Raw genomic sequence first — 18,291 nt, 5'->3', positions numbered from 1 at the left:
AAACCAGTTCCCTGAATAAAATAAGCTATACTGCCCCAAGGACCGCCTCTTGTTGGTATAACTGCATCTACAGTGGGGCTTTTGCTGGAATAGCTATGTCAGGTAGGGGGGTGACTTGAGAAAAAAATAAAACTCCTAACCACCATAACTATGCCAGGAAAACTTTTAAGTGTAAACTAGGCCATAGAAATTGGTTCTCATTACTAATGTACTGTCTGCAAAACCAATCTAATGTGAGTTTCAGAATCACAAAAGACCTTTGCCAGTGAAAATGTACGTAATGCCCATAGAACCTGACTGCATGAGACACTCAACACCTTGTACTGGTCAGGGATGGGCACAGTGCTCTCTTTGATGTGTAGCTTTCAAAAGTGCTTTAAATGTTGGATAATTATCCTTATTTTTGTAGTTAGGAAGTAAAGAGAAGTTAAGTGATGCCTACATACCCTGTTCTGTCACCTATCTTACTTTAGTCCAATTTGCAGTACTGCAAGATACTGAGGGCTTGTCTACACACCACTGCAGTGGCACACTTTAATGTTAACATTGGGTCTTTCATTAACACTGCTACTCACTTTAGCAGAAATAACTAGTTCAGTGGGGATCAGTATCATTGAGGGGCGGGAAGGGAGTTTAGGTTTTTGCATTCCTCTTTGGGAGCCACTCCCTGGAGGATATCTGTTGAAAAGCCTTTCTGGCTAGTTTTTGGTGCATTATCCTGCACAGCTGTCTGATCTAGCTGTAAATGAGCAATGGGGCTTCTAGAAAATGAGTCTATTCCATACCCTAACAGACTTCTCTCTGCTGCAGTTTTTCTGATTTTTTTTTAAGCCTATTTTTTTCTCATTAGTATTGAAGCTCTGGCATAGCAAGACACTCTTCCATGTGTGCAGTAATGGTGGAAACTCAGAGGGGCATCTTTGCCCCCACATACCTGCCAAGTCTCTAATACAGCACAGTAAAGGCAGCTAGAGTTTTCAAGGACATTCTTTTAAAAGCAAAACAAACAAAAACAGAACAAACAATCCAATGCTATTTGTAATCTCATGTTTTTACCAGTCTGCAAAGAAATCTTTAAAAGTGTCTCTCTCTCTACAGGAGCTTCTTTCTTTGTTATAAATAAATATTTATTTATAGAGAGATATAAAAAGAATGTCAGGATAGCAAACCTACATATAATGGCTCAGAAAGGCTTTAAGTTATAGAATGTAACAAAGGAAGCAAACTTCAGTTCTAGTTCTTGATCCAACTTCAGAAGCAAACTGTTACAAGAAAAGAATAATTTAAAATCCAGCATTTTGAAACTGTAACCCTATTTTCAGAGTTTTTTATGGTGGTGGTGTATAGAAATAATCCAGACCAACAAAACACAAAATTCTCCGACAGTTCAAATGTGCTGTGCCAGGTTCTAACTGGAGAGGTCTGGATCTTTTAAAACATGTTCTGATAATTTTATAATAGCGTATAAATAGCAACTTTTGTTACTGTAGATGTTCTTGTGCACTCATCTCTGTGGCTGCAGAATCATTATGTCATATGGATTCTTAATAAACTAAGTCTATGTCAAAGCTAGTATTAGGGATCTACTATGCTTACCTAGGTGAGGGAATTGCTAATGACATATTACAACTATGCATGGAACCTACTACCTATAGTTAGGGGAATCTGGAACACTCTGTACCCTCCCTCCTACCTGGTATCTCCGCCCTTTGCTGAAACTGAGATTCCACTACCTCCGAATACCCCATTCACTCACTCCCAACTCCTGTTTATACTTGCAGGGAAGGGGCTGTTTTCACTTATCCCCCCTGAAAAGTGAATTATATGTATAAAGGTGATCTCTAGAGTTCCAGGAGCAGGTGGGAAGTGAATTCCTCCCCTGTTATCATAAGCAGTGATTGTTATTTATGCATCTGTGGAGGCTACCGCTGGAGCTATTCTATCTCTCCTCCTTCATAGGTCTGTCTCCAGCAAGAAGAGCTGCTAGCATTAAGAGCTGTGATTGCAGTTCTTCAATGCATAGAATTACTCCCTCAAATGCTCAGTTATAAGCTGATGAGCCCAACAGAAAAATATCAAGAAAAAACCCTTGGAATATATATGTGATGTACAATGAATGGATGTATTCCATACTACATTGTTATAACAAAATTAAAATGTATCCAACAGTGATGGTTCTATGAATCAATGTACATTAGACTGTTCCTCGTTTTCTTTACTAAAGTGGTAAATTGAATCCCTTAATTCTGTCTTGGTGAAGTACTGTATACACTTACAATGAAACAAAATTCTCATTTATATTTTCATGGTATTCATCTGGCAAGAGCTCGTAGAATGCACTATAAGGGTGTGAGCTGACTTGATCGCTTAGCAACTGTTTTAGGCATAATTTAAAGAAATCCTTAACTGCTAGAGACATTTAAGACTGTGTGTAAAATTGTCTAATATACTTGTTTTAAAATAAACTTGCAAGCTTTTATTGTTGAGGATTGCACCAATGGCAAGAAGAGTATGTAACTAGGACCCAGATCCTGCACAGTGGGGCTTCACATGGGTGCTGGAGTTCCCCTCCACCATGGAGGAACGTGCAGGATAGAGTCCTTGATCTCTAACATTCTGTCATCTCTCAGATTTGGTTGTGTCATGTCTTGCATAACAAGGTGCTTCTTCATTAAAACAAGAGATCCTGAGGTTCATAAATAGCAAATTTAAAGAACATTGGCAAAAGCAGCATCTGAAATTTTCTAATGTTTCATAAAATGGAAGTTCTCTACAATCTCATGTAAATGACCCAGATTCCCAGCAATCTCCCCTCTCTCTCTCTCTCTCTCTCTCTCTCTCACACACACACACACACACACACACACACACACACACACACACACCCCTAATATGTCTGTGTTCATAACTTAAACATGGTGCCTGCTTGCAGTTGGCTTTTTATAGTCTCTTTTATTAAGACTAATAAATACCACGCTGGAGATGTAGCTAAAAATAGATTTTTATTCTGTCTTTTTTTTTTTAATTCTATTTGCTTTTCAGTTAAAATACTAGAAAACAAATAGGCACCATCTCACTGCCTTAACATAGAAATGAAAAATGATTTATAAATGAACATTGCACTTTTCCCCCTATCTAATAGGGCAGACGTTAGGTTTCTAAACAAGATGAAAGCGTCTTTGTTTAACATCTGCATTTCTTTTAGACCATAAGTAGTGGGTCTATGTCCTGGCTATGTGTATGCAAAATACAGTATATACGTTTATCTGACAAGATTGCCAAAAGCATCCTTCTGAATCTGGTCTTCTCTTATACTCTTTCAGCGATTACCTAGACAGATTGAAGAGCGGAATGAAAGATTAAAGTCAGAAATGTTAGGTAAGTAATTCATGCATATAATTTGTATGCATAGTAAAATTTATGACAAGTTTTGTAGAAATAACAAAACTGCATGACTAGGTAAAATTCTTTGCAGACAAAAGTGGGCAAGTCTCCCAAAGCACTTGTTGTTTAAATGGGGGAAAAAATCTTACTAGATGTCTGTTTTGGGGAGAGGGGCTTGTTTTGTTTTTTTCGGTTCTCTCCTCTCCCTCCTCCCCAGTCATGGAAAACTCTGCTGCTAGAAATTGCCTTGCTGAAACCATTATTGAGGAATTAAATAAGCAACTGTCCAAGACACTCAACAAGAAAAAATTAAATTTTTAGTACTTGTGAAAAGTGAATCTCTTCCTTGCTTGTGCTACACGTAGCTCTGTCATGCAGTCTTTCACCTCATAGGGCTGCCGACGTGTCACACTTCTGACCTGTCCTGCTAGAAAAGAACTCAGTCTCCTCTGCGTAAAGAACGTCAGTTTTCTTTTATACCAAACTCTGAAGATAAATGTGAACAAGGGACTATAAAAATACCAAATTTCCTTTCCCTTCAGACCTAAAAGACTATTTCTACCAGTTTCCTAATGGGATGACATTTTTAAAATTACCCAAATCTTGTTTGTAAAGTGCATATTCCAGCTGGTCCAAAAATGTGAAGTATTTTCCACACTGTGATAGACCCAGGCCAGTTGGGTATAGCAGAAGGCAGATATACTGGCCACTGGATTAACAGTTTTCTGTTCCCTGACTGACCAGAGCAGGGGCTGCTCCAGGCTAATGAGAACATCTGACTCCAATTAACCTGCAAAGAGTCAGGTGAGGCCACTAAGCTAATGTGACCACCTGACTCTAATTAAGGCCCCACTGATACTATAAAAAGGGCTCACTCCAGTCAGGCAGAGGAGAGCCAGGGAGCCAGAGGAGAGGAAGTGCGGCTGAAGGACTGGTCAATGAAGACACCCTCAAGTTATTAATAAGGGAGCCCTAAGGTAAGGGAGAAGCAGGAGAGCTGTGGGGAAGTGGCCCAGGGAAATGTAGCAACTCTGGCAGTGAAAGGTTGGCTGCCAACAGCTGCTACTATTAGGGTCCCTGGGCCGGAACCCGGAGTAGAGGGCGGGCCCGGGTTCCCCTCAACCCACCACTACAGGAACACCTCCTGGGAGGGGAAGTCAGGCCCCTGTCAGGACAGGAGGCTAAACTGTTCTAAAACAAGCCCTAGGGACAACAGAGACTGTGGGAATTCTCTCACCAACCTCCTTGCTGGCTTATGATGAAAAGGGCTCAGTAGACTGTAACCCTGGCCCTAGAGAGAGAAGGGCTACGTGGAGGGTCACAGAGAGCCACTGAGGCTAGCATATACCGCCTAGAAGCGCAGGACCCATGGGGACAAAGTCAGAGCTCTGCCACAACTGGTGTCAGGGGTGGGATCGTGATTGTTCACAGCGTGGCGGAACAAAGAGGTTTTTACTTAAAAAAAAAATGCACTGGGGTTTTGGGTTTTTGTTTGTACCACCATGGAGGAGGTGGTGAGAGCACTGGTGCAAGCCACAGCAGCCCAGCAGGAGGCAACCCGGGCTCAGGCGATGGGGCAACAGGAGTCCATGAGGTTACAGCAGGAAACCAACCAATTATTAATGAGCCAGGCGACCCAAGCTCGAGCCTTCCTGCACGAGGTTGTGGACCAACTGAAGATCCTCACCACCCAGGCCTGGGGGTCCAATGGGACGTGAACCCTGAGGGCCACCAGTTGTCTGCCAAAGATGACGGCAGACGATGATATAGAGACGTATCTCCTCTCATTTGAAAGGACTGCTCAGCGTGAGGCGTGGCCCCTGGAGCAGTGGGCCAGCATTCTCGCCCCTTTTTTGTACGGAGAGGCCCAGAAGGCCTACTTTGATCTGCCCACTGAGGATGCCGCTGACTATTCCCGGCTGAGGGCAGAGATCCTAGCACGATCCGGGGTGACGATAGCGGTACAGGCCCAGAGGTTCCAGGACTGGAAATACAGGGAGAACAAACCTCCAAGGTCCCAACTATTCGACCTCATACACCTCGCTCGGAAGTGGTTATGGCCTGAGGCATGCAGCCCAGAGGAGATTTTGGTCATAGACCATTACATGCGGGGACTGCCACCAGATCTCCGCAAATGGGTATGCCAGAATGATCCATCTACCTACGATGAAATGATCACATTGGTGGAAAGATGGATGACAGCCAGGGAATTAACCCAACTACCCAAGGAAGGCCCCTCACGAATCAAACACTCGACCCCGACTGCGGCGGGTCGGGTGGCCAAACCCCCAGGAAGTCCTAGATGGAAGAAGAGGGAGGTCAAAAACCAGTCAGGAACCCAGAAGGAAGAGGAAGGCCTAAGTGGGGAGAACCCTGGGACTAAACCCCCTAACCCACGTGATAGGGGAGTGACTAGAAGCAATTATAGGTGTTATGGGTGCGGGGAGTTGGGGCACATAGCTGCCCAGTGCCCCAATGTCATAGAGCCAATGCAGTGTAACTGCATTTTTCCATTTTTGTTAAACTGGAAAATTTCAAAAACAAATTTGGCAGGGACACATTTTTTTCTTAGAGGCAGTTTTGTGTCAATTTTTCAAACAAAGCTGTTTTGCCAGCTCTAGTGCCTATGCATCTCTGAATCTGTTGTGCATAAAAGAATGGCTGGGAGAAAGTACTTGGCTCTGTGACAGTTTCCATCCATAGATCTCCGAGGATCTCAAATAGGCGGGTAAATATCAATATCCCCATTTTACACATGGGAAAACTGAGGCACAAAGGTGAAGTGACTTACCCAAAGCATCACAGCAGGTCATTAAGCTCTCTGGAAATAGAACAGTCTCCTGACTTCCAACCCAATGCTCTATCCGTTGGACCATGCTGCCTCTCAGATAAATCTATGCCAAAGGATACTGTTAATGAAATTGTTCAGGGAAAACAGTCATCTCATTGATTTAATCAGATCCTAAGTAATTATATGCCCCTGTGATTGCAGTGTCTGAGCACCTGCATGCAATTATCAGAAATAAGGAAATGGCACACACACAAAAAATAGAATTATTATTTTAGTACACATTGGTCAAGTATGATTGGTTTTCAAATGTGGTATTCATGAGTGTAAGTAATCTTCTTGTATGAAGTCTAGTTCCCTGGCTCAACACAGATGAAAATTGGATGCTTAGAATACTTTTTTAAAAATAGTAATTAGAATATTGGATGCAATTTTCAGCAGCCCAAATATTGCATTTTCTCTTGTATTTAAAGGATACTGTCAATTGAAATCTAGTCGGTTTGAAAATAAGGTGGTAGCAGTTGGTAGGCACTATGCCCCTGCCAGAGTTGTCCAGACACTTTTGGTGCTTTTATAATTTTATTTTCCTTATTTTATTATTTTTATAAAAAATCCTCTCTCCTTTTATTATTAATGTTGTTTGGAAGATGCATACATAAAAGGGCAAGTGATCACACAGGGCACAAACTGAAACTGACTATACACAGTGCCGTTGAATGCACAAAACAGACTGAAAAATCTAGAAACAATTTTTTACTAATCTGGTTAGACAGCCTCAGATTGACAATAGTAGCTAAAAAGTTCTCATACATGTGTGATTTTTTTTTTTTAAAGTGGCCCCTATCCTTTGACTAATCTAGTAAGAGCCTGGGTAAAAACATTCCATCTGTCTTGTGCGCTGTGTGACTGTGTAATCCCTGAAAAAATTAGGAAGGAAGGATTGTTTCAAGAGCTGCTGCTGAAGTCAGTGTTTTCTTAAATTGAACTCTTCTCTGTAGAGCAGTGAGGCTGAAAGCTGAGTCCTCAAGCTACTCCCGCTCTGTACTTGTCTATTCCCAGTAGGCTTAAGTGAAGTTGCACATAATAAGGATTTCTAGAGCTGCTGCACATCACCAGTTTCATCAGCCATATTTGTAAGAGGCTGAAAACATTTATCAATAAAATATAAAGTGTGGTGCTGATCTAAATAAATTACAACGGTGGATAATTCGAGAAGGAAGATATTTGCTTTCAGGATTTGGGGTTAGGTTCGAGTATAGTAAGTTAGATATCTATCTGTGAAAAAGGTCTCTGGAGCTTTTTGGGACTTGTTTTTCTGTCAGAATTATTGCTAATGGTACTGATGGCAGAAAGATTTCATTGCTAATCATCTGAGGCTGTGTTAAAACAATAGACTTAGCAACATAAGCCATCATTATAAGCCCTATCCTGCGCAGAGAGTAGACTTCAGGCCACATCTGATCTCACTAAATCCAGTGAAGTTTTGGCTTTTGGATTTAAACTGGTGTAACCGAGATCAGACTCTGGTCCTTTGTTGGGAGTTTTACCTCCAAATGAGGAGTAGAGTCCCTAGTCTCAGAGCTGAGCAATGACTTAAGTCCATCAGCAGTCATATACAGCTGCATGGATGTACGCAGCCAAGTGCTGACTGGATTCCTGGGAGATGTGGTGAGGCATCCAACCCTACATGCAGTAAATTTACTTGTGCAAGAGACGCTGATTTGATTCATAGATTCATAGATTCTAGGACTGGAAGGGACCTCGAGAGGTCATCGAGTCCAGTCCCCTGCCCGCATGGCAGGACCAAATACTGTCTAGACCATCCCTGATAGACATTTATCTAACCTGCTCTTAAATATCTCCAGAGATGGAGATTCCACAACCTCCGTAGGCAATTTATTCCAGTGTTTAACCACCCTGACAGTTAGGAACTTTTTCCTAATGTCCAACCTAGACCTCCCTTGCTGCAGTTTAAACCCATTGCTTCTTGTTCTATCCTTAGAGGCTAAGGTGAACAAGTTTTCTCCCTCCTCCTTATGACACCCTTTTAAATACCTGAAAACTGCTATCATGTCCCCTCTCAGTCTTCTCTTTTCCAAACTAAACAAACCCAATTCTTTCAGCCTTCCTTCATAGGTCATGTTCTCAAGACCTTTAATCATTCTTGTTGCTCTTCTCTGGACCCTTTCCACTTTCTCCACATCTTTCTTGAAATGCGGTGCCCAGAACTGGACACAATACTCCAGCTGAGGCCTAACCAGAGCAGAGTAGAGCGGAAGAATGACTTCTCGTGTCTTGCTCACAACACACCTGTTAATACATCCCAGAATCATGTTTGCTTTTTTTGCAACAGCATCACACTGTTGACTCATATCTAGCTTGTGGTCCACTATAACCCCTAGATCCCTTTCTGCCGTACTCCTTCCTAGACAGTCTCTTCCCATTCTGTATGTGTGCAACTGATTTTTTTTCTTCCTAAGTGGAGCACTTTGCATTTGTCTTTGTTAAACTTCATCCTGTTTAACTCAGACCATTTCTCCAATTTGTCCAGATCATTTTGAATTATGACCCTGTCCTCCAAAGCAGTTGCAATCCCTCCCAGTTTGGTATCATCCGCAATAGTATAGTAGTCTTAGGGCTTGACAAACTGTGAGCTTGACATAGTGTCTTGTGTCATGAATAGTACTCTGTAACACGTAAGTATTATTTTATTTGTTCCATTTGCAATCACTATTGCAGCAGATATGTTTGGAGAATCCTTGTAATACATAGGCACAATAGGAGAGTTAAAAACTAAATTTGGAATACTGATTTTTGATCAGGCTAGTCCCCTGAACTTGCCACTTCACAGTAAAGTTCCTTGTACCCCAGCTGGGAATAGGAGTCTTGAGGCATGGCCATTTGAAGGATGTGCTGCAGTCATACACTTAAAATGTGTACACAAGATACCCTGACTTTTCAGAGTTACTCCGGATAGATAAGTGTTACTACAATTAGTGAGTATGAAATTAGAGGGGGACCTGAAGCCCCTTCCTCCTGTATGTGCTTTCTAGGCTCAAGCTCTTTCACTTGTTGCAAGACAGTCCTATTCTTAAGCGCAGTAGACTTAGCTACATCAAATCTCACCCAGCCAATCCTCATCTGTCTGAAACATAAATTAGTTTTCATGACTCTTTGCTCTGCCTGTCAAACATACATTATGCATCAACAAAAGAGCTTTGGTCCTTTTTTAAAAATAACTTTTTAAATTTAAGCTTTTCATTATTTTAGGGATTGAAAATTTCTCATATTTGTAGCTACTTTGACAACTGTTTTCTTCACCACTTTTCTTAGGGCACTTACACAGTGAGTACATGGTAGATCACCTTGCGTGCTAGAAATGAGAAGGCCCCTGCCCCAGTCCTCTTCTCAAGGGCTGTCAAAGAGAGTGCAATGTATTTAGTGCATCTCTTCAAAGCTTTGGCAACTTAGCCCCTTTTCCTGTAAAAACTAAGTATGCACTTAAATCTCTGCAAGATCAGGGTACTGGAGAGCAGCTAACCACATTCTTTGGTAGGGATTCTCCATGTGGTTTTACAGATTAAATTCTGTCCACCACAGTGAATTCTCACTTTAGATGGATAAAGCCACCAGTAACATCAATTTCCTAGGTTTTTATTCTTCTAGTTAGAAATATACTCTGTCCCCAAGGATAGATTTAAATCAGCAAACTAACACCTTGTCTTGAAAGCTACATGTAGGTATAAACAAACCTCAACATTTTAATATGTAGAGTTAGTTGCTCCTTTCCCAGGTGTTGCATAGAGTGTTTCCAGCTTACTCTTATTCCACTGCTACAACTTGTTACAGCACAATGTACCAGGAGCGCAAAACCACAGCATCTTAATCAGTTGTGTATAAATAAATCAGTGTACACATTTTTCCCTGGATTTTTCTTATGGATTGCCAGGCTGGGAATTTTTGCATGTGAACCTGTTGGTGCATGTGGCAGTAAACCACTGACCCAATAAAGATGGGAACATAAAAACCACTTTGGTGTCAGACTATGCCTGTTTCTCTTTAAAGCTTTAAACTACTGTAGAACTACTTAAAGACTGGCATTCACATTAAATGATTTTCATGCTTCCAGACAGCCTCTGCAGATGACTGCTGCCTCTTGCCTGTTTGGAATAATCACTTGAAACTAACTTCTGCTTATTTTTCAATTTCACAAACATGGCAAAAGCTTAACTTATGCAAATCTTTGCAGATCTACAATATATTTGCATGACTTTTATTTCCTTTTGACTTCCTCAATGTGAACACCTTATGCCTAACTTAAATTGCCAGGACATGAACATTAGAGAGACAAGGTGGGTGAGGTAATGTCTTTTATTGGACCAACTTTTGTTGATGAGAGAGAGACAAGCTTTCGCTCTCACCAACAGAAGTTGGTCCAATAAAAGATATTACCTCACCCCTGGGACAGACATAGTTACAACTGTACTGCATAGGACATGAACATGCAGTAACCCATCTCAGTTTGTTTTTATTTGCTGCTTCTCTTTTGATTGATTCATTGATGATAACCATAACCCACCTATTTACTGGAAGTTTAAGAGCTAAATGCTGTTTTTTGAGCAGTTTGCAGTTTATGTGGTAGCAGTACAGGTTTTCTGCGTAGTACCACAAAAAGAAAAGAGAAGTATCAAACTATCTATACAATCTGCAGGCAGTATTGTATAGATTGCACTGTTGGCCAATCTATTTGACCCAACTCCTCCTGTTCATTAAATTTGTCAAATCGTATAAAAAGTAATGGATACCTCTGTGTAAAGGGCATACATGGGAGCACACCAGAAAACTGCAAAGTGTGCTTAGTGCATAACCACATTATTAACCAGTAGGAAAGCCTATCAAAACAGAGCACCTGACCTCCTTTCTCACAAGCTTTCCTCAGCACCTCTTCTTTTGCCAGCTATATGAGATCAGCAAACGTTCATTAGATTTAGTGCCTAAGAGAATGAAAATTGCTCCTTTCTGCTAGAAGGCAAGCTCTGATGAAGTTCTGACTAGTCTGCTAAGCCCTGATATTACAGGTATGGAGAATGTGAGATCATGTGAAATAGTCAGCAACTAAATCTACATCAGTTGTGAGCTTGCTTTTTGCTTCATTTTTAACGCATGACTGGGGGAGGGGAGCAGACTTGCCCTGCTCTTTTTAACTTGTTCGCTTATGTTGTTAGAAATGCAGTAGTTTGCTCACGGATGAAAACTCATCGTGCAAATTAATATGCCTTGTTTTTTTAAATCCATTAATATTATGTTTGCTATGTGGAACAGGAGAAATTTCAAAGCACTATTCTGCTTATCTTTTGATTTCTAAACAAAACAGGTAACATTGGCAGATTCATATTAGAAGAATTACAAGACTCAATAGTGATGAATATCAGAACTGTTCATAAACAAACTAACAAAGTATACTCCTGTGTATCTGTCTACTGATCATGATTGCCAGGGGGAGTTAAATTTCATCTAGCTGAATGATAATAGATTACACACATTTCTACGCCTCATTTGTTGATTTCAGCAGTATTTGAGAGATTAATGGGGAATCTGTAAATAGCTATAATGTATTGTGTAATAAATGCTTATGGTTAAACTCCAAGTAGAGAGTGGACACAGTAGAGTATGTGTGAATGATGCTTTTTAAAATGTCAAGACTGATGTCCATCAAAATGACCTTGATGTGAGCAAACACTAACTCTCTGAAAGGAGAACCTGACATTGCTCCAGGACAAATAAGCACTTGACTGCTGAGAGGTAAGAACACTTTGGGCTTGGCTACACTTGCGAGTTACAGCACAATAAAGGAGCCCCGGGCGCCCTAGCTCACTCCCCGTCCACACTGGCAAGGCACGTAGAGCGCTCTGACTCCACGGCTACAGCGCTGCTGGTACTCCACCTCGGCGAGAGGAATAACGTTTGCTGCGCCTTGGCTACAACGCCCGGGCGTCAGTGTGAATGAGGTGTTGCGTTACTGCGCTCTGATCGGCCTCCGGAAACGTCCCATAATCCCCTTAAGTCAAGTGGCCACTCTTGTCATTGTTTGAACTCGCCTAGGAATGCAGATATGGCCTCTGAAATCTCCATTTCTGACAGCCGGCTCCGAGACAAAGCAACCATTACTGTGGAATGCTGTGTGTGAGAGAGAGAGAGAGGCGGGGGGTGAGGGTGAGGTCTGCTGCTGTCTAAACTTACAAGACAGCATGCTGACATGCTCTCAGCCCCCCAAAAACCCATTCTCTCTCCCCCCACATACACACAACACACTCCCTGTCACACTCCACCCCATCCCTCCCATTTGAAAAGCATGTTGCAGTCACTTGCATGCTGGGATAGCTGCCCATAATGCAACACTCCCAATGCCGCTGCAAGTGCCGCAAATGTGGCCACGCCAGTGCGCTTGAAGCTGCCAGAGTGGACAGACTGCAGCGCTTTCCCTACTGCGCTCTACAAAGGCTGGTTTAACTCAAAGCGCTCTACATCTGCAAGTGTAGCCATGCCCTTTGTGGCTGAGTCACTTGTGTTTTCAAGCACAGTTATTCTTTAGGAGATTGTGTGCGTGTGCGCATGTGTGAGAGAGAGATACATACAAACCTTAATCCAGTAGTGGGGGGGAGGGGGCGGAGTGTCCTGCTACAATGATGGGTTTATGTGCTGTAAGCAGAAGGAACTGTGTCTGGGCCAGAGTTCCTGGAAAAAGTAAGTCTTTCTTTCACTTCATTTTAGACTTAAATTAGTAGCAACAAAAGAGGCCGCTATGGATGTCTCAAAAAGACTAAATCTGAAAGTGGACTGTGACCCAACTACTGCTTAAATGATTGAGCAGATTTCTAGAGAGAGAGGGCTTGAAATATCAGATATATCACACAGCATCTGGCTTCCAAAACAAATGGCTTAGCTTGCAAATAAGAATACCAAGAGAGTTATTTTCTGTTTGTTGGCTTCAGTCTGACCGGAAAAGAGCCAACACACTAACTCTGATTAGAAAAGGCCCTTCACTGTTTCCTGACACAGGACTTATCTGCATGCTCCTGAGCCAGCTGCAGTGCATGGATGATTCGTAAATTGTTTACAACTGGCTCCAAGAATGTGCCAGAGATCCAAACTATGCCAAGATTCTTCCACTATTAGACAAAGACACTGCTCACCCAAAAGATTGAAGCTAAGCAATGACCAATTCTTTGTTTCCAAATACAATAGTAGCTATTTATCCTGATGACATAGACACTATGAAGAACTTCCAAGTTCTATGACCAAAAAGCTTTCAGGATGCAGTGTAAATTATAAACTACTTGTCTTAATAGTTCATTAGTGGGGTTAAAGCAAAGGCCTGGTACCAGGAAGCTAATCTAGCTGAGCCTCTCACTGAGTGACCTTAGCCAATTCACTTGACCTCCTTGTCTCAATTAATCCAGATGGAAAATTGAATTAAATGGAAAGATTGCCCTGAAAACCAGCTACTCTGATATAGACTAGGTCTTTCTGGATAAAATAAGCTGAAAGCCTGATAATACTGGCATCGTTTCTGTATAAGTATAGTTATCCCAGGACTGCAGAATTTTGATGTTGATCTCCAAAGACCTAAATTCCTAAATTCTTTAAGGAATATCCACTAGTGAATTAGCCTTTTGAACTGAGATCTGAATTATATAGAAAATAGGAGGATAGATGTAGAAGTAATGATGATTTTCTTCAGTTATACTTCTGAAAGACCAGCCACTGCATGGAATGGAGATGTGCTCAAGCAACTGACTTTCTTTACCTTTCCTTTCTGTTCCCCATCACCCCCCCGAAACCCTAAATCCTCTGAGATTGATTAAATCACAGTGGAAACAGTGCTGCATTTTTGGTTTATTATAGATGGAATTTAATTTGATCTGAAATACTGTCATAGCATACAGCAGTCCTTTTAGTTCCACTTGATTGGAACTCAGGAGATCGGAGTCCTATTCCCACCTCTGTCATAGTCTTGCTGCGTCATCTCTTTCCACCTATTTCCCCATCTTTAAAATAGAGATAATACTTCCCTACTTTGTAAAGCATTTTGAGATCTAATGTACTATACATGAGCTACTTTGTACTATCAGGTGTTTGTACAGTGCATAGCACACTGCGGCCCTGATCCTGCCTAGATCTGTGTGCTGCTACATCATTTTCATTGTGCACAGTGCAAAATATGAGACTGTTGTCGTTTAGAGGTGGTGAAGTCATTTAACAAAAGAGCTAATGTGATCATTGGATGTTATAAACAGGGGAATCTTGAGGAGTAGGGAGGTTATGGTACCTCTGTATTTGGGACTGATGAGACCACCACTGTGTCCAATCTTCGTGTCCACAATTCAAGAAAGATATTGATAAATTGGTGAGCATTCAGAGAAGAGCCATGAGATTGATTAAAGGATTGGAAACTTGCCTTATAGTGATGGACTCCAGGAGCTCAATATACTTCGCTTAAGAAAGAGAAGGTTAAGGGCGACTTGTTCATAGTCTTTAAATATCTACATGAAGAACCGAAATTTTCTCTTCGTTCTAGCAGACATAGATATAATAAAGAGAGATGTTCTAGTTCAAACAGGAATTAATTCAGGGAAGTTCCATGGCCTGTGTTATACAGGAAGCCAGGCTACGTGGTCACAATGGCCCCTTCTGGGTTCATAATCTATGAATTTGTACAATAGTTCTTAAATCATAGTGAGAGAATAATTTTGGTGTCTGTGTATGTTCTTATTTTGACTCCCCTCCTTGTAAAATCTGTGCCTGATCTCTTGACTTGCAGCATGCTAAACAAAATATATCTAGAAGAGTGTCTGCTTATGCATGTAAGCCTGCTTAAACAGACTGTGATAAACAGACAGTAATAAACCATTGTGGTTGCTGACCAATATTGTTAGTGGGATAGTGTGACAAGACTAGTGGTGGTAACTTTCATTTTCATTGAAACTGAAAGAAGATCTGAACAGTTTCCAGAAATTACTCTGGGTACTCTCCTGCAGAGCTCCATATTCACCAGCAATTACATTCGTGACCTTTGTAGTTTATTGCTACTGATGTCTTGAAACGATGTGCAGAAGTTGTACTCAAACTGAGAGCTCGGACTGAAAGTGCTATCAAATTTCTCTTTGCTGCTTATTAGCAATGTGCAGCATAAGAATAGCTTGTCTCAGGCTAGCTTGCACATCCTTGATGCAAGGGATATATTTAAGTATGTTTAAGAAATGCCCCACCACCCCACGCACTCACCTGTGTGATGAGGAAGTTAAGGTTGCAGGTGCGTATTTGTGGAGTGTGCGTGTTACCTTCCAAGAATGGGAGTTAAAGTTAGAACCTAGGAAATTCAAAGATAAAGTAACATTTCTCAGACAAGGCAATGTTCACTATCATGGGCTCCTTTAATATGATGATTTTGACAAATGCTAAATGCATTAGGTGCCAAACTCTGCACTCTGTGAAGTTACTGCTTCACTGTAACAATCAGGCTCAATAGTAAAGCCCTAACTATTGGGCAAAGTCTTGCACGTTGTTGTGAGGAACTTTTAAGTGGCAGAGATGAGGTTTACACTGCTTGGGAAAAGTAGGGAGTTAGCGCAGAAGACTTCTTTCCAGGACATGTTAAAAAGCAGAGGCTTGTTCCCCTTTCTGTAACAGAAGAGAAGAAGCCAAATATGGTGTCCATGGTAGTCTAGTATCAGACTCCAAGATCCCATACTTGGCCATATCTTGAATGCTTTTAAACTTCCATGCATAGTAATGAACCATATTCTCTATGAGTGAAGAAGAACCTGAATAGCATAGAACAGAACGTTTCTTATGACTGGTATTAGCTGAAAAAAATGGAGTCTGAATCCGTACACTTCTTGGCAAGTAGTGGTGTGGGCAGTATTTGTAAGTTTCTTAAATACAGGATCATGAATAAAAATAGTAGTAGTGGTTCTTTTCCCAACTCCTTTGTTCCACCACTTACTATTTTTCCTGGAATAATGTCCATTGTCTGTTTGGAAAGCTGTGCTGATAATGATTAGATGTAGTGATAGAAAACCCTTCTAAAGAGGGTAAATAGCCTGTTACTCCAAACCCAGCGCTGGCTTCAAACTTAACTTGTTTGCTATCTGGGGAGCAGTCTACATTTATCATTCAGCATAGACTTTGCCCTCTTATCTCCTTCAAAGCCAACCAGCTTTCTACATCAACTGCCTGGCTTACTGCTGATCCTGCAGCTGTCTAAGCGTCATTCCAGTGGCTCTGCCTGGTGTTACTAGGCCAGTATTGGGTATTGTTCCCTTTTGTCTGTTTAATTTCATCCTTTTTTTTTTTTTTTTTTTTTTTTGCCTGATTTTACCTGTTGTCCGTAAAGAAAACTTTCAGGAGATACTATCAAGCCCTTAAACACATTCACCATCTTTCTGAGGTGCCAATTATACTAATAGTTTCAGGAATCTGAAGTCAAAACATATTAATTCTTGAAAAATTAGTACTAAATCAATAGGAGAAACCCCTAGTTTGTATTAACTTTGGTACCAAATATAATACCTGTTACACTACTGTTCTACTACCTGCACTGCAGTTACAGTAGCTGGTGATGTTAGTTTTGTCTGTTCATTTGTTTGTTTTTAAAGTTGGCTACAGAGGGCCTTATTTTCAACAGTGGGAATGCAATTACGTGTCCTTACTTACGTGACCAAATACCAGGCTTTTACAGACAAAATGATCAGTAAGCGGTTATACACTGAAACTTAAATTCTCAGTCTGCATGTGCAAATCCATTTGTATGTACAGACCAGGTTCCCTTTTCTTCGTTCGTTCATTACACATGGCTATACTTATCTAGAACATGTACATTCTTATCATAGTTCACAAATAAGGAGTAAATATGAGTTTGAAGTCTGTGGCTGTTCCTTTTGAAAATCTGAGGATCCTTATGAAGTCTTCTGAGCTTTATTACGCCTTCCATTGTCCTATTGGCCTCTGATTTTGGCCATTTTCTTTGTTAGAATAGGACTGGATTGAACTCTCTTCAAAATCGTTTAATGCTGCTCCTTAATTGGCCAGAGGGATAATTTAACTGTAGTAACACTGTGTAACATAATCCAGTCAAGGGAATTACACTGTTTGCCAGCTAATGAGAGAACTGTCAAAACCTGTTTTTGAGAAGGGTATATTTACACAGTTTTACTGATTTATGTGCACTCTGGGGTTAGTTAGAAAGTTAAATGAATGTTTATGTAGCCTATTTCTAAACTGAAGATGTTTCAATTGACAGCCAGGTGGGAATTGAGAATTTTCAGAATGATCAGAAATGGAACAACAAATGGTGCAGTTATCAGAGTTAAATCCACATAGAAGTGCTGGAGAGAGAGCAGCACTTCGCTGTTGCTGTCTTAGGGCATGGCTACACTTGCAGATGTAAAGTGCTGGGAGTTAAACCGGCCTTTGGAGACTGCAGCAGGGAAAACGCTGCCGTGTGTTTACACTGTCAGCTGCAAGCGCACTGGCGTGGCCACATTAGCAGCTCTTGCAACGCCACAATGAGCAGTGCATTGTGGTAGCTATCCCAGTGTGCAAGTGGCTGCAACATGCTTTTCAATCGGGGGGGATGGAGTGTGACAGGGAGTGTGTTGTATGTATGTGGGGGGAGAGACAGTGTGTTTTGGGGGGCTGAGTGTGTCTCAGCATGCTGTCTAGTAAGTTCAGACAGCAGCAGATCCCTCCCCCTCACACACACCCACACACCCACAACGGCAGCATTCCACAGTAATGGTTTGCTTTGTCCCGGAGCAGATAAGCATGCCAGCTGTCAGAAACGGAGCTTTGAAAGGGGATATCTGCATGCCTGCAGCCGATTTCAAAACAATGAGAAGAGTGGCCACTGGAATCAGGGGATTATGGGATCTTTCTGATCACAGCGCAGTAATGCAACACCTCGTCCACACTGACGCCCGGGTGTTTCAGCCGGGCACAGCAAGCTTTATGCTTCTTGTGGAGGTGGATTACCAGGAGCGCTCCAGCTGCAGAGTCCAGGCGCTCTACATGCCTTGCCAGTGTGGACACATCGGGGAGTTAGGGAGCCCGGGGCTGCT

At 41.6% G+C, this 18,291-nt stretch overlaps 1 protein-coding gene across 4 annotated transcripts in view; it reads left to right on the top strand.

The window, feature by feature from the left end:
- The window catches only part of TTC1 (tetratricopeptide repeat domain 1), a 45,597-nt gene that overhangs the window by 26,170 nt on the left and 1,136 nt on the right, over positions 1-18,291 (top strand). For all 4 annotated transcript variants that reach the window (XM_065409187.1, XM_065409186.1, XM_065409183.1 and 1 more), the window contains exon 7: positions 3,324-3,378. In XM_065409187.1, the coding sequence (XP_065265259.1) occupies positions 3,324-3,378 (55 nt within the window). The remainder of the gene's footprint in view (positions 1-3,323; positions 3,379-18,291) is intronic.

This window comes from Emys orbicularis, chromosome 8, assembly GCF_028017835.1.
Source record: "Emys orbicularis isolate rEmyOrb1 chromosome 8, rEmyOrb1.hap1, whole genome shotgun sequence".
Lineage (NCBI taxonomy): Eukaryota > Metazoa > Chordata > Testudines > Emydidae > Emys > Emys orbicularis.
Note: the sequence above shows the minus strand (reverse complement) of the source record. Positions and strands in the feature narration are given on the sequence as shown.